This window comes from Phoenix dactylifera, chromosome 3, assembly GCF_009389715.1.
Source record: "Phoenix dactylifera cultivar Barhee BC4 chromosome 3, palm_55x_up_171113_PBpolish2nd_filt_p, whole genome shotgun sequence".
NCBI classification, from domain to species: Eukaryota; Viridiplantae; Streptophyta; class Magnoliopsida; order Arecales; family Arecaceae; genus Phoenix; species Phoenix dactylifera.
This window is the reverse complement of record NC_052394.1, coordinates 7,280,096-7,296,403: the sequence shown is the minus strand read 5'-3', so window position 1 is coordinate 7,296,403 and position 16,308 is coordinate 7,280,096. Positions and strand designations below refer to the sequence as shown.

The window sequence follows — 16,308 nt, the reverse complement described above, 5'->3', positions numbered from 1 at the left end:
CTATTGCTCAGGACACCCCCCAAAAATTAAAAAAAAATTAAATACTCTCTACACCCCCCCATTTGCTAAGGACACCCCTAAAAAATTAAAAATTCCTAAATTACCCCCCACCCTCCCCACCCCCTCACCTAAATTGCTCTCCACACCCCCAAACCCCCCCACCCCGCTCTTCCCCTCCAAAACACCCGCCGGCTTCTCCCTTCCGCCCAAAAAACCTCGCCTCAAGCACCTCGCCGGCGGCCAAACCCCCTCCGTCTCCCTTTGAACTGTCCGCCCAAAGCACCTCGCCAACGCCCAAAACCCCCCGTTCCCCCTTCTCCCTCTCGTCGCCGGCATTCTGTTCGGCTGCACAGAGCCGGACAGAACCCTTCTGTTCGGCTGCACAGTGCCGGACAGAAGCCTTCTGTTTGGCACTGTGCAGCCGAACAGAAGAGTTCGGTTGAGGGTTGCCGAACAGAAGGCTTCTGTTCGGCACTGTTCAGCCGAACAGAAGCCTTTTGTTCGGCGATCCAGTGCCGAACGGAGCACGAACCGTGAAAAAAAAAAAAATTTCGAAACAAGGTGGAACACGTACCTTTGCGGCCGATTCTTCGTCCCAAATCACTAGTTGCTTGTCCATGCTTCGAATGGGGCTTAAATCTCCTTCAAAGATCGCCTAAACGATGTAAATGGATCGAGGGGTTTAAGGGGGGTTTGAGGGGTTTTTTTTTTTTCTTTTCAAAACGAAACGGAGGAGGAGGAAGGGGGTGTACTGAGAAAATTTCAAGGGCAATATGGTAATTACACTAAAGGTTAGTTTGGGTATTTTTATTTTGGTTTTTGGGGGGTGTCCTTAACAATAGGGGGGTGTATATAGAACCACCCAAAAGAAGGCCCTTCATGATTTATAGCCAAGAAATTTTTCCCTCCTTCGGTCGGTTTCTTGTTTCTTTCTTTTTAAAGAATACTTGGCTGGGTGATTCTTGAGGGCACTTCAAGGGAGGCGAAGAAGGTGCGATGAGGTATGTGGGATCTTTCTCCAATCTAGTAGCTTAGATATCTTTGGAGCCCTGCAGTTTGTATTTTATTTTTCCTAAGATTATCTCTTGATCTTGATGTGAAATCCTTTGACCTAATTCTTTGGTGAATACTGCGATCTGTGATGCCTCTGGTTTGGGAGACTTGAAGCATGGTTGATGCTTTCATGTGTTCGGGACCGCAAATAACTTGGCCCAATATTCTCTCTCTTTTATTTCATTCTTTTGTTAATATGATTTTCTTAAGTTTTTGTACACATGTTTGTTAGATTAGCCAATGAAACTCCTCATGCCTATCCTATAATGGGGGAATTGTTTTGGTAGTTGTCATGATTTATATGTTGGATCTGCCAGTTCATTGTTAATCTTGCTCAAGATTGGCTGAAGATGGTTTTGTGGTCATTGTTCTTTTGGCATTTCTACATCGATATTTTGATGTAATCAACTGCAATCGTGTTCCTAGAATTTAAATGTTCTAAATTACATATTGGATCCCGATCAACAAATCGAGGTGCACTTCTGTTAGGTGCAAAATTCGAAATTAGAAAATTTTATTTTATTTGGGAATTAGTGAAATATATTTTTTATGTGGACTCTAGGACTAGAATTTTACGAGGACTCTAGTATTCTATTTCTATACGAACTCTTATTAGGATTTTGAGTTTATACATACCCAATGCTATGTAATTGAGAACACAAGTTTACATTATTGAGATTTGAGAATATTGAGTTGCCCTCTCCCTCTACCTTCTTCTCCTCCTTTTATTGGTCTTAGAGCTTGTTGTCCTGCATCATACCCTCTGCAGTCCATGTTCTTTTTCCTCCTTCTTTGTTACTTTGAAATGTAAATAATGTAAAATCTATTTGTTGATTTCATTCCCCCTCCTAGACATGTTCCAGCTCTGGTTTCTTGGGTCGTGGTGCATTATTTAGGTTAACTCTTGTGATTAAGGATGCTGTAGAGTCTAGAAAGTTTTGATAACATAGTAATGATTATTAGACCAAGCATTCCTATAGGATAGTATATAAAAATATTTCTTCAAGAAAATTGTTGCTGGGAGTGAATGCACGAGACCTAATTCTCTAGTATCCTGGAAGTCTATGCTAATATATTAAATCTCAAATGTCATCCGTGTCCTCACATGGTTAACACAAGGAGCAAGATAACTAGATGATCATTATTATTCAGCTTACAAACATGAGACCAAAAGAGGAAAAAAAAAAGGAAACGGTTCATGGGATACAACAAACCATTACTGCAAAAGACATGGACCAAAAGAAAGCTTATTTTGTACGCAAACTGGTCTGAAATCAAATACACAAAGTTGTGCACAAACAGAACAACCTCTACTTGAACAAGTTCAGAGTTGTTGGCTCAAATGTGCTACTAGTGCAAACATGAGGACTGAAGCCATGATTGCCAGAAGATGATCCTGTTGGAGCCAAGTGTCCACTGGGTTCAGAAACTGCCAATCCCTTCTGTTTTGACGATTTTGGGTCAGAGCTACTGTGCTCACTGAAGCTCAAATATCCAGAAGAAGATGCATTTGGAACCAAATATGGATTGGGTTTTGGACCTGCCTCACCCTTCCGTTCTGGATTTTCAGAGTTACCAGGTTGTGACTGCAAGAATAGTATATCATAGATAGACATCCTTTTAGCTGGTTCCCACCTTCCATATTGTCCTAACTGAGACATTGGGCTGGCAATGGTATAGCTTGGTATGGCTGTAACCATAGCACAATCCTTTTCACCATTAAGAAATGGACTGAAGCTTCGGTTTGGTTCCACAATTTGGCTTGCAGTTATTGTCGAGATGTTCTTGTTTCTCTTCGAGAATTCTGCCATGCCAACCTGAGAGAATGTTCTAAGTAGCTCATCAGTCTCCAACTCACAGCTAGGTTCTTCGTTGAGGTCGAAACCCAATTTCTCGTTGGTACCAGCAGAAGGAAATGGCTTGCCACTGGTTATTGTGGAAACTGCGGCAGTAGTTGGAGAGAAGTGCATATCTCTTGCAGCACTGCCAGCAGCTGCATCTCTGCTAAAGCTAGGGTTGCTCGAACAGCTTCCAAACTGGGGGAAGAAGCTAGTAGTGTCACTTGATGTGTATGGTGTCCAGTGAAAGGGCATAGATTGGGCCTTCTCACATCGAGCATATTCCTGAAAGTTATTCTCTGCTGCCTGCTCTGCTTGGTGGCCTGCATCCTTTACGTAATTTGTCAAGCTTTCTTTGTAGCTTGGACCATTGTTGTTCTGAGAAAATAGAAGAAAGTGATAAGAGATCAGTTACAATAGATAGATAGATAGGTAGGTAGATGGAGTCATGGACTGTTGTTGTTCTGACAAAAACAACGGTCAGGTTAGAGAGATGGATGTGAAAAACAGAGCGGTCTCCTTTTTTTGTCGATAAGAGTAGTCTTGTGAGAGAAACAATAAAAGTCTGTATCTGGTAGAACATTGACAAGCAACCTTTAAAGAGCACCTGAATCTATAACTTTAAGAGAGAAACTTCACACCCACACAAAACACAATAAGAATCCATGAGAATGAAATTTTGTGCACTTTGATATTTTCCCCCTTCTTTTCCTTTTAGATTTGTATAGCTTGGAACAACAGCCTATTGGCTATTAAAATCTTACACTTTTATCCTAGGTAATTGATGCTTCTTAATGTAAATCCAGCTATAGTCAAAGCCAACTAATGGTGTCTTTTTTTCTTTTTTTTTTGCTTCATCATGTAGAAAAAAAATCTAATGAATATGAAAGTCTGCTTTCCCATGGAGTAATGATCTTGATAACTCAACATATATTTTTCAACAGCTGAACACCATCAAAATTGCAAAATGTTGTGAGGAACATCTTTTTCTTTTGTTCCTTTTTTACAAAAAAGAAAGAAATGATGGGTAGAGACACCATTTGCTTCCCTGGTCCACCTTATTTGTGTATGTGGCTATATCCGAGTTATATTTGCTTCCCTGGTCCACCTTATTTGTGTAACTTTTTTAGTTAAGAATGAGAAAGAATAAACTATTTTATTTCTCAAGATGTTCTGCCTTTTTTTTGAACTGTTTAAACAGAGTATTGGGACATATAATCTCCATAGCAAATGCATTAGGTGTTGTCCAAAAATACTGTTTAGACAGCGTGGACAGGTTTAACCTAAACTGCTGAAGAAATAATGGCAACAATCACAAGCTAAGTCTATCCCACTGGTATAATGCAGGCCATGGAGAATAATCAAAATCATGTTTCACCATGGATTAGGAAGTCTCGGCTCTCAGTCTGGAAACATCACATTCCATTAATGGGAAAAATCGAAGCAAGTTCTCATTCATGCAGATACGCAGAAATGTAAAGGTGTGATCTTAATAGTTTTCTTATATTTGGGAATGATTGGTGTTCAGAGTTTGTTAGTTGAAACTTATGATAGCAACGAATAGCAAATAGTGGCTTGCAAGTATGCATTTTGTTCACTAGTCTCCAGGACAACAGATTCTAGCAATAAGATCATGTGAATAGAGATAGTATAAGAATATAAGAATATCAGACTTACATAAACAAGCTGCACCTCTTGGTTGTAAACCATTGAAACAATTGGCTCGCTAGAGTCGTTCCCAGGCTTGTATGTATACCTTCGTTCCTCTGTGGAAGGATCAGAACATTCTACACAATCTACAGAGGATAACCAAAAAGTTAATTGAGTGAGACTTAATATAACATCTTTAATATTTTAATGACTAAATTCTGAGTTTGTATATGCATATTGATTAGGAAAAGAGACTACAAAAAACTTATTCTCTTTTGGTATTTCTACATTGGCATATACATGCATGCATCCATTCATCCATCCATACTTACATACGTATATAAATATAAAAACATATGCATGTTTTACTAGGGACTTGTGCATAGAGCAATCTGACAAAATTATGTGTTTAATTTACTTTAAGTTGCTTCTTATTAGATGCCAGCTTTATGAATGAAATCCTCATTACCTTTTCTATAGCGGGGCCTTGAGATAGCCCTAGTTTGAGATGTTCTTGTAATGGCTGGGTTCTGATTCAAAGATAGGATTCTTCCATTTGCTGCAACATTTATTTCCATGCCACTCTGATTCATGTCACTATGAATCCTCGGATGTGAACTACCTTGTGGACCTTGTGGTTTGGCAGCCTTGTCCAAAATCCTGAGATTGCCATCTTTTCTTACACCCTCTGTAGTATTGAGATATGTTTGGCTCCATTTTGAGAGTTCCTCATAACTTGTCCTGTTGTTTTTTAGACATTCAAGAGCATGATGTATTTCATTTTGCAAGTACTCTGCCTGCAATGTTGGATCTTCTATTTCAGTTAATGAGGCAAACACTATTGTAGGTGATACATGTGAATGGTTTGCTCTTTGTTGTATATGAAATTAAAATACTTTTAATGCTACATAGTGATACATATGGTAGACTTACCTGTTGGTAAGTTGTAGCATCTGAGGCATTATATTTTGCGTTGCGAAATACTGAATTAATATCAGCCTACAAAATGTGAATGCAAGAATGAGAGGGTAATTGTGCATTAAGAGCCAAATGAAGATAAAAGAACGAATAGAAGCCCAAAACTGGAGTCAACATGCCTGAGATATAGAAAACCAGAAAACAGAAAGCAAACCTCAAACATCTTTAGTGAGCAGTAGATTCCTTCCTGGAATTTAGTCCTTAATGTTGCAAAGTTTTCAGGTGTTCTCACTGTTTTCTTTTTTATCTAAACAGAGATAAATCATTCTGTCATTGAATTGGTCAATAATATTATTGAATATTGAATGAAATTGGGATCAAAGTATGAAGATAAACCTGGAAGTCTTTTGGAAAATAGAAAAGGTTTTTTTCATCTTTTCTGTAACATAAGAAAAGATAAAATGAATCTCAGATGCTGTAACATTACACTGGACTTTGTAGTTTGAAAACTATGTTTTGTTTTTTCTAGAAAATAAACTGTTTCATGTCTAATTAGTTTTAAAAGCAACTATTAGCAGGAGGTATGGCAAATTGACTAGATAAAGTGGCATAATAACTTACGCTTGGATCAGGTTAAGAATACATTCAATAATTTCGCTTTCACATTTTCGTAATGCAGAATTATTGATTGCTGCCCAATGAAAATAAAATTAGTTGAGCTTTATAACCATCATCTAATTCTCACATTGGCAATCCATTTATCTATATTTTCTTTTAGTTTTTAAAACAGAAAGTTTTACCATGATGGGTTGGAAGAACTTGGTGTGGATATTGTGCTTCCTGCAAACAATAACACCCTTATATTAAACTGTAGCTTCAAATATGAGACTATTAAAGAGAACTTCTCAACTAACTGTCATGATTGAAAATGCAACCTTAATCTAGCTAGATCAGATTCCTTGGCTGTGACCTCATTAGAAACTATTAATATTAGAACCCAATATTGTGATACTCAGTGAAATGAATGCGGGTCAAAATGAGTAAATCTTCATTTTTCCTCAAAGAAGCACTCCATAATGCTGGAGAGATCTTGTAAAAAATTATGAAACAAATTACCTCATAAATTTTATCTGTCTCTAACTTTCTACCTCTTTTTTGCATTCTTTCTTGGCCATCACCTGTTGCCTGCACAAAATTCATTGGTACATGTGCTTCTTTTTTGTTTTTCTGCTCTTCAAGGGCTAATAATCTAGCACTTCTCCTTCGACCCCCCTCAGCCATTATGGTAGCTGCTTTCCCTTCAAAAGAAAAAAAGAAAAGAAAATTTAAAAAACTTGATATTTACTTTAAAGAAAAAAGAAAGTAATTCCTATTGTTGGTTCATACATTACTTCCTATTTAAGGTAAATCATTGTCAAGGAGTTTTTCAGTTACACATTTCCTTTTTTTCCCTGAATCTCTCTAGCTTCTTTATTTTGCATAGTGTCCGCATATAGGAAAAAAGAGAGTACTAATAGATGAAATAGCACAACATGATTCTATGTAGGAAGGAGAATATACATAAAGAAAAATAATGTATTCTTTTTTTGAAAATATTTGATTGATAACTAGAAGAGGGTGGGTTGAGATATCCATCATCACAATTTAATTATTCCTTCGGAAAAGTATTGGGACCATAACTCTTAGCTTCTCATCTCAAGAAATATCAATAAGGATTGAAGACCCGGTCCCTATGGTACCAGGCATTGATGTACAAGATTGGTAGTGAACTGACTCATGGAACAGGTGTTGCCGTGTCGGTACTTGGTTCTAGCAGGTTTTGCTTGAGTCAAAAGCAGCTCAAATATTCTTTTCTTAGCTATTCTGCATTCAATCAGGGAGAAGAAAGTGAGAGAGGGAGAAAGAGAGTGAGGGGAAGGTTCGGAAAATTCAGATCTGGCCGATTAGACACATTCGGTTAATTATAAGCCTACAAGAGGTTGGGATAAAGATAAATTGGTCGGTCCTATAACTTTTTTGCCCTGAAAATCAGAAAATTTAAGAGAAATCTTGCAAAATTTTTCCAATTGTGGCATGAATTTTGGTTATTGTAGATTGGGCATCAATCTACAATGCCCTAGATTATTTTATGTATTTTCTGTGAAACAACAAAAGGAAAAATAAAATAAATATATATATATATATAACAAAATAAAATGGTGTTGGTACCTATACTCGCACCATAAACTTGATCTACTGCATCCGTGGACCTAAAAATTAACCCTAACCCCAATAGCAACCCTAGAACAACATACGCACATGCACATAACAAAAGGAGAAATCAGAACCAGTACTACAAACTATGCCGGCAGTGTACTGGTATCATACTGGCCTCGAATTCTGTATTGTACTTTGAAAATGTGCAGACTAAATTCTGTATCTTCATAACATCATAAACTGATACATAGGAGAGATGATGGAGAAAAAGGATAAAAGGAAGAAGGCTGAATAATATAATAAGCATATACAAACTTCAAAATTAAACAACTGAATGAAAGTAAAAAAGATCATACCTTAGAGAACTCCTTGATGATCCTTGGTCGGAAGTCTTTGCACAATTTTCCGGATGCAAATCATCCTCTGTTGGTGATACATTTGAGCATTTTGGTGCTATATATAGGACATTCTTGAATACAACACGACAAATGACAGCACTTTGAGGATATCGGCGATATCGAACGTTAGAGACGTAAAGGGCATTGATGAAAACAATTAAACTGATAAGGGCACAGTAAATGAACTGCTTAAATGCTTTTGGAATTGTAAGAGCCAGCACATACCTTAAATGAGACCCATGGCTCGTGTGGGAGTCCGAAAATTAGTCTTGCTCTGACTTGGTTGGACCTTGTAGAATTGGACTTGGCATGATTAAATTTCGTAGACTAGAAAAGGATTAGTTCTTTCCTCAAAAGCAAAGAGGAAAAGAATTAGTTCAAACATCCAAATTTAGCTTCTTAAATACGGACTTGACCCAAAAGAGACTTGACCCAAACCACATAAAAAATCAATTGTTTGGTCATGTTTGGTTTCAATTCTTAGAGCCACTTCCATTTGCGATTAAATATGTTCAAGATGGATCATTCTCGACCTGATCCATTGGTAGCCTTAAATGCATGGGACACCAAGGATAAAAAAATTATTAGTAGTTATTTTATGGTCTTGCTGATCAAAAAAGGAAACATTTAACAAATGGTAATTTAGTATACAAGTATTTCTAATAAGGAATGTCGAACCGACCCAAATCAGACGGTTCAGTTTGTGCTAAACTGAATCAATGCCAACCCGAGAGAGTCAACCATGATTGTCGATTTGGGTTATAAAATCCCTCGTTTCCCCCCCCCCCTCCCCCCCCGATTCAAACCAAAGCTTCAAGAGCCTTCAGGGGCTCTCTCGCCTGCTCTCTCCGCTCTTCGCCCCTCGTGGGGCTCTCTTTGCTGGACCCCCAGAGCCTCCACTCCCCCCCTCTCTCTCTTTCTTTGCCAAACAGTCACTCAAAGTAAGCCTCCCCCTCCCTCTCTCTCACAGATCTGAATGACTCAAAGCTGCTTTGAGCCCTCGCGAAACCCTCCCTATTGTTGGACACCTCAGCCTTAGTCTCTCCCACTTTCAGATGAGTCTGGAGGCCTCAAACTTCCTCTCTCTCTCTCCCTCCTTCCTCTCCCTCTCTCTCTCTTCCTCTCTCTCTCCTCCCTCTCTCCATTTTGGTAAGCTTCGATGCAATGTACTATGGACCCATATCCTAGTGAATTGGTCCCTGGCCTCTACGAGCCTCGGTATCGGTCTGGCAGACCTTGATTTCTAATATAATTGTATCAAGAAAATTCATATTTAGTAACAATTAAAATTTGAAAGGACTTCTCATCTATTGGAATTACTATTTTTGAACTGAATACGGCATGATTGAGACTGTAAGGTGAAGAATCATATGTTTACATTTAAAGCTACTAAAGAAGAAATGAGGTTTCCATCCTTACTATCAAAGTTATCCACCGAAGCTTGTAAAAATGACAAACTATCAGATAGATCCTCTCTTGACAAGAGCACCAGCGGTCAAACAACACCTTCTCTCAATATATTTATAATTCACACTCACATAAATTGAAGCAGCATTATAGAAAGTAGGGGTTAAGATAGTTTCTTGACATATAAGAACAAGATTGCTCTTCATGTTCTTGATTCAGTTCTCTCTACACTACATTTATAGTACAACACTGTTTTAAATTTTAACTGGTGGAAACCAAGGTTTCAAACAATAATAAGGTATGTTTTATAACAGACAGGGTATGGGATGACATGGTTGTGTTTGGCTGGGAAGTCCTATTGCATTACCGATTTTGGTCCCAAATTTGCTTTTCCCCCTTTGCTAATTTGTATTTTTCTAATGGTTATTCTAGCTTGGACCATATTTGATGTATTAAAACACCTCCCAATATGAAATCAACAGGAAAAAAGAGTATAACAACCAAGATCGGCTGTACCAACCATACCGACGTATCGGTGGGCACCGGTACTGGTACTATACCGAACCGAACTAGTACTGTACCGGTTCGGCTGGTTCGGACCAAAAGCCAAAAAAAATTTGAGGTCAGTACGAGCCGGTCAGTACGGGCCGATACCGGATCGGTACGGATTTGTATAGGCCGGTACCGGATCGGTACGGCCGGTACCGGATCGGTATGGGGCGGTACCGACCGGTATGAGTTGCGAATAGTCGGAACCGAAAAATATAGCTGTATCGTACCAGTTCCGTCTGCTACCGGTATGTACCGGCCTGTACCGATCCGTACCGATCCGTATGGCAGACCATGATAACAACACTTGCAAGCTCAAGGTTCGCTGTACCGATCGGTACCGGTCGGTACCGAGCGTACCGTACCCGTACCGATGGGTACCGGTATCGGTACACCAATGTCGGTATGCCTGGCGTACCGTATACCGTACCGTACCGACACTCGGTACGCCTATACTAGTGCGGCACCGGTACGGGGTTCGGCACCGGTACGGCGAACCTTGTGCAAGCTAGTACTGAGCAATATGGGGCTGATTCAATCTAGTTCCTCTAGGAACCAGTATTCAGGGATGCTAGATACTAGTTCCTAGCAGGTATGGTACATATTGGATGGTATGGGACAATATGCTTGGCTCCTTGGTCCATCATAGAGATATTAAGTTGCATGACTTCCACATGGCTCCTTAGCCCATAGCTTAATTGGTGGTGATGGTGGTCATAGTAGTAATTTATATATGACACATTTTTCATGATGCTTCTTTTATTTGTTTTATTGGTCCTATTATATGATTTTTGGACATAGTGATCTACGTAGGTATGTTTGCATTACAATAAAGAAGAGGAAGTATATTGACAAAGGTTCTAAGTTTATGATACGTGGAAGAGATGTGCCATAGTCTCATGAGCCTCATCTAACTGACACAAAAATCATAGTGGATACGACATTCAATATAGTCTATTAGGTTGGATAGAAATAGGAGACCGATGCTTTTAGGCGCCCATGAGAGAACCTCAGAAAAGAGACCTCGCACGCCATAAAATAACCAATCGAGATGGGTAATGTCACCTAAGCTTTAGGGGTCTTAAGGCATTTCCAATAAAAGATATAATAATTCTTTTTTTTTTCTTTTTGCAAGCTCAACTATTGTTGGTCAAGTGGTGATTGGCCATTGTAGTTGCACCCATACAGGTGCTGTGAGACTGGACCAGATCTTGAGCCTCTACCTTGCTGCACTATGTGCCCTCACCACGATGGCCAATCCCTTGTTGTCTATAGAGATGGCCATGTCATGCAGCCATAGGGGATTTAAACTTTCTCAAAAGCATAATAATTGTTCGACACCCTACTCTCTAATCAGGTATATACTTAGCTTTCCATGGACTTTGCTTTAGAGATTTCCCTATTCTTGCTTTTTAGTTAGTTTCTTGATATTTCTGTCTTGTTCCTTCTTTTGGTGGACTTGAAGAGCTGTCAGCTTTATTCACCCTTAGAGGCGATCCTATTGAGGCAAATGTATCACGGATACAAGATTTTCTCCAATATTAGTAGGTTATATAATAGAAATCATACCGCTTATACCCTATTTATCTGAAGCTCATTTTTTGTACTGATGTTGTTTAGATTTAGAGCCTACTTGGGTAATCCTGCTGGATCGATGGGATTGGGGACAAGATTTCTAGCATTAAGGGATAATGGCTCAGCCTAGCCTACATTAAATGTATCTTCCCTTGCCCATTCTTACAGGGATAAAAAAAGTTCCACAAAGGTCTTTTTTTTCCTTCCCTCAAGGTTCGGGCCGAGGGAGAGGGGGGGTGTTGGGTTGATATGGGCTATGCCAAATGAGTTGCCCAATCTATGAATCTAATAGCAAATCCAATCCAATCCTACTAGATTATCCAAAGAGATCCTTATATTGGTTTATTTTGTAGCAAAGTCGGAGGAACCAGTATCGGACTCCATACCGATTTTTCGGCAGGACAGCTCAGTATGGGCCCGCGCCGTGCTGGGCCGGGCCCGTACCGACACAGCGAATAGACAGGGGAGAGGCCAAACAAGAGAGGAAAAGAGAGAGAAAGAGCGGGGGGGAGGGAGAGGACGTCGATGGAGGGCCGGCGGACCTCGGTGGAGGCCGCGAGGGGGCCGATGCCAGGGAAGAAGGCCGCTTAAGCGGCCGACCCCTGTTTCGTTCAAAACAAGGGTCCGCCACTTGAAAAATTTGGAAATTCGTAAGTGAAGTCGGCAAATCAATTGCCAACTTCACTTACGAATCCCCAAACTTTTTAAGCGGCCTTCTTCCCTAGCGCTGGCCCTCTCATGGGCTCTGTCGGGGTCCGCTGGGCTCCGCCGGCATCCACGGCTTCCCTCCCTCCCTCCCTCGCTCTCTCTCTCTCTCTCTCTCTCGTTCTACCTCTCCCAGGGTTTGGCCGCTTAAGCGGCCCTTCTTTCCCTGCGCCGGCCCCCTTGCGGCCTCCGTCGAACTCCTTCCTCTCCCTCTCCCTCCCTCCCTCTCCCGCTCACTCTCTCTTTCCTTTTCCTTCTCCAACTCCGGAATGGCATTATGTTTTCTAAGGAGGAACCGTACTGGTGAGCCACCGGTACGGTTCGAAACGGGTGGAACCGGGTGGTTTGGGTCGGTTCCGCCGATGTTGTTTTGTAGATACATAATTTCTTAATCTTACTCGAAATTATGCGAGAAAGGTTTTTGTTTATTCTCGTTATAGCTGCTGTTGAAGTAAATATCACATACAATCGCTAAAATCACATTTTTGGATTTAAGATTCCCAAATTGGGTTTATATTGAACTGCATTTTTGCTATTTCCTCGATAATTTTCTTCAAAAAATATCATGCTGGATGGTTATTAGATCAGATACTCCAACAAAATACCTAAAGAATTTAGTAAAAAGGGCTCCCTAGTCACGAGGCTCTTGATATTGAGAGGTTTGGGGAGGGTTAGATATATGCAGCTTTACCTCTGCATGCAGAGAAACTGTTTCCATGGTTCAAACCCATGACATTCAGGTCGCAATGGATCGACCTTACCATTGCACCAAGGCCACCCTCTAGCTAAAGGATTTAGTTGTTAGCGGAAATTATAGTTGCAAGAGTTAAAAGGAGTCATGAATCTGATTTAATTCCTGAAGCATCCAGTAAGCATCCTTAAGCATTCATAGTTAGTCTGTCTACATGGTCTTTTGTTTTTTGAGTCCATAAAGAGTCCATGTGTTAATCTCAAATCTCATCTTTGAATCTGACTTGTCTAGCAAAAGAAATAATTTATTTAGATAATTGTCATTATTTGTATACAAAGTTCAGATGATGATACCTAATAGAGAGAGAGGAGGCAAAAGAAAGCTTGCTTTTATCTGCAATCTGTTTCAAAGTTCAAACCCACAAAAGTAATAGATACAGGTCAAATTTTACTTTGGGCTGTGAAATAGATTCGCAGTGCTGGCCTGAATGGGTGGCAAGACCTAGCATACTCACGGAAGCCCAAAGTGGTGGAAGACGATGTCTTTGAAGCCAAGTGTGGATAGGGTTCAGGGCGTGCCAACCTTTTCTGTCTCATTGGTTTTAATTCACTGAGTTGTGACTGCCAGGATGGCATATTGGAGATAGATGTTCGTCCAGGTTGCTCCAACCTTAAGCACTGCCCTATCTGAGTCATTGAGCCGAGAACAATTTGTTTTGGTTCTTCAGCTGTTATTGTATGAATGCCCCACCATTAAGACATGAATTGAAGCTTTGGTCAGGCTTGGTAACTTTGCTTGAACTTGATGCCGAGATATTCTTGCTCCTCTCCAAGAATTCTGGTGTGCCAACCAAAGAGCAGTCTAAGCAGCTCATTGGTCTCAAGCATGCAGTTAGGACCTCCAACAAGGCCCGAACCCGGCATGTCATCAACATCAAGGGAAGAACAATCCACGCCACTGAAAATTGTGGGTTCTTTCTCCTTAGAATGGGAATCTCTAAAATATCTGGCAGAAGCTGGAGGAAAGCATATGGCTCTTGCTGCACTGTTGACAGCTGCAGTTGTGCCACAGTTAGGGATTTTAGAGCAGCTGCAAAACATGGAAAAAGAGCTGTTCTTATCACTCCGAGTGTATGGTCTCCATTGAAGTGGTACTGGCTGGGTTCTCTCTTTGGGCATATTTCTGACACTTGTTCTCTGCTGTCTTCATGCATTTTGTCAAAATGCATGAAGCTCACTTTGTAACTTGGAGTGCTATTTTCCTGAAGGGAAAAGAAGGAATGTAATGACCAAAGACCAGCTACTTACTGTATTGTAGGCTGGAAAGATGTAATGATATCACTTCATTCATTAATGTTTGACAAAATTAAATAATAGCACATCATGCAACACTTGAACCCTCCCTGACAGTTCAAGATACTGAGAAAACAAAACTCGTCATGTGATAGAAATTATGGTATCATTCTAAAGAACATCTGGAGCTATAATTGTATGAGAACTTCAATACCAGAATGAGAACACAATAAGAATCTAATTATGAGAGAACTGAATGTATTACAACAGTTCTTTTTTCCTTGGCTGCGGTGCAGTTTGAAACCATAAGATTTTTGAAATTTTCTGGTAACATACCCTCATCAGATCTAGTTCATACCTAAAGTAATTTTACTAATCTCAATTCTCTATTTTAGGGTTTAAATCAGCATGTCAACCAAGACTTTGTTTGTAAACCAGCTGAATGCTGCCGATCCAAACAAAGTTAGGAGTAGGAGGGTCAACAGTTGCCATAGAAGTATGTAAAATTGCAAATAAGGAAAGGAATAGTTTGTACCAGTTAGTTGGCAAAGAAAGGTGGACATTTGGACAAACAAGTGTATGGTGTCAGCTTTACCCAGTTAAAATCGGGTGACTGCTGCTTATTGCTGTAAATTACAGTTGTAGTCAAAGCAATTAATGCTGTTGTTAGCCTATAAAGAAAAATTTAATAGTTATGCAAGTATCAAGTATGTTTGTTGATGGAGTATTTTCATGTGGATCATGGTTATTTGTTGCAAAATTTATGAGAGTTGTATGTTTTTGAACTGCAGCCGAGTTTTTTCCCCTGAGAAAGAAGACAGGCATAACCCATCACATTTCTGCAGCTGAGTTATCAGAGACATTGGCTAAACATATTTAAATATCATATAAATAGCAGCCGACCAAGGGAATCAGCTGAGATTGTCTTTGCTGACAGAAGTGGGCATTCAATTCCAAGAGTGACGTATCTTTGCTCTTAATTACCAAAAAAACAGCTGATTTTGAATAGCTTTTGCTTCAAAAACTAAAACCTCTCATGTTTTGATGAATTTAAATGAATTAATTTATTGTGTTTAAAGACTGCTCCACGTGATATTTGATGGTCTTTCAGATTATGTTGTTCAAATTGTATAGATACTTTTCCAATTGTCAGTGCATTCCTTTCCATTTTCTTCTTTAGAAAGACCATCAGTAATATAGCTCAGGCCATACCTGAGCTGAAAAGTGACATTTTTGCTTTCCCAGTTGACCTTATTACCCATTTATGTATATATTTTCACCTTTCTCAAGATGTCTCTTATTTCTTCAAATTGATTGAATGGTATATCTTGGCATTCCCTCTATATTAAACCCATAAAGGTTTTATCCAGACACCAATTAGCTGCATGGTCTATTTTGACTTCGTTATTGAAACAATAAAGGTAGCAACAAACTAAGCATATCGCACTAATATGGTGTCAGCTTCAGTGCACAACTAATCACAAGTTTTAAGAGAACAAGCAATACTGGTTTTCCATATGATGACGACCCTCCAGCAATATCCAACACTCTTCTTGGCTTACTCCAGTAGGCAGGTTATAGTCGGGTGGGTGCGTTACAGACCTCAACCATCATCCCCATGCCCAAGTTCATTCTCCTAAGAATGCATGGGTGTACTTAATGTTTAAATGTCAAAAGAACCTGCTGACATAATTGACTGCCTAAAATAGAGGATCTGAAAGATATTCTATCATAAGGCCAGATACTCTCATAATTAACTATCTGAAATAGAGGATCTGGAAGATATTCTGTCATTAAGGCCAGATACTTGGAGATATTCTGTCATTAAGGCTAGATCAAATGGAATTTAGATGGTTGGATCCAACTTTTTTTTTTTTTTTTGCTAAGACGGGCAAGTCAGACTATCTGAATTCGAACACACCCAATAAAATTAGAAAACAGAATATCACGGAATGCCCTAGGCAAATCCTCTCCCCGGGTCCATAGGTTGCCATCGGAGTAATTGGCCGCATAAGCGGCCACTCAAGCCGCAGCAC

The 16,308-nt window shown here is 39.7% G+C and overlaps 1 protein-coding gene and 1 long non-coding RNA gene across 4 annotated transcripts; one reads left to right on the top strand and one right to left on the bottom strand.

The window, feature by feature from the left end:
• The first annotated feature begins 862 nt into the window (after nt 1-862).
• On the top strand, nt 863-15,418 carry LOC103702168. The gene is made up of 3 exons (XR_603265.3): nt 863-1,001; nt 4,239-4,372; nt 15,064-15,418. It is a non-coding gene; the product is annotated as an uncharacterized LOC103702168 (long non-coding RNA).
• Nucleotides 1,009-10,385, bottom strand: LOC120110183. 3 transcript variants are annotated; one of them, XM_039124469.1, is made up of 4 exons: nt 5,475-10,385; nt 5,011-5,338; nt 4,569-4,687; nt 1,009-3,269 (listed from the first exon to the last, which is right to left on the bottom strand). In XM_039124469.1, the coding sequence occupies exons 2-4, from the start codon at nt 5,132-5,134 to the stop codon at nt 2,364-2,366; spliced, it is 1,149 nt and encodes a 382-aa protein (XP_038980397.1). In that variant the 5' UTR covers nt 5,135-5,338; nt 5,475-10,385; the 3' UTR covers nt 1,009-2,363. The 3 variants fall into 3 exon arrangements, with proteins under 3 accessions (XP_038980397.1, XP_038980396.1, XP_038980395.1); XM_039124468.1 differs by having other exon boundaries at nt 5,011-5,766; nt 5,856-10,385; XM_039124467.1 differs by having other exon boundaries at nt 5,011-10,385.
• Nucleotides 15,419-16,308: the final 890 nt, after the last annotated feature.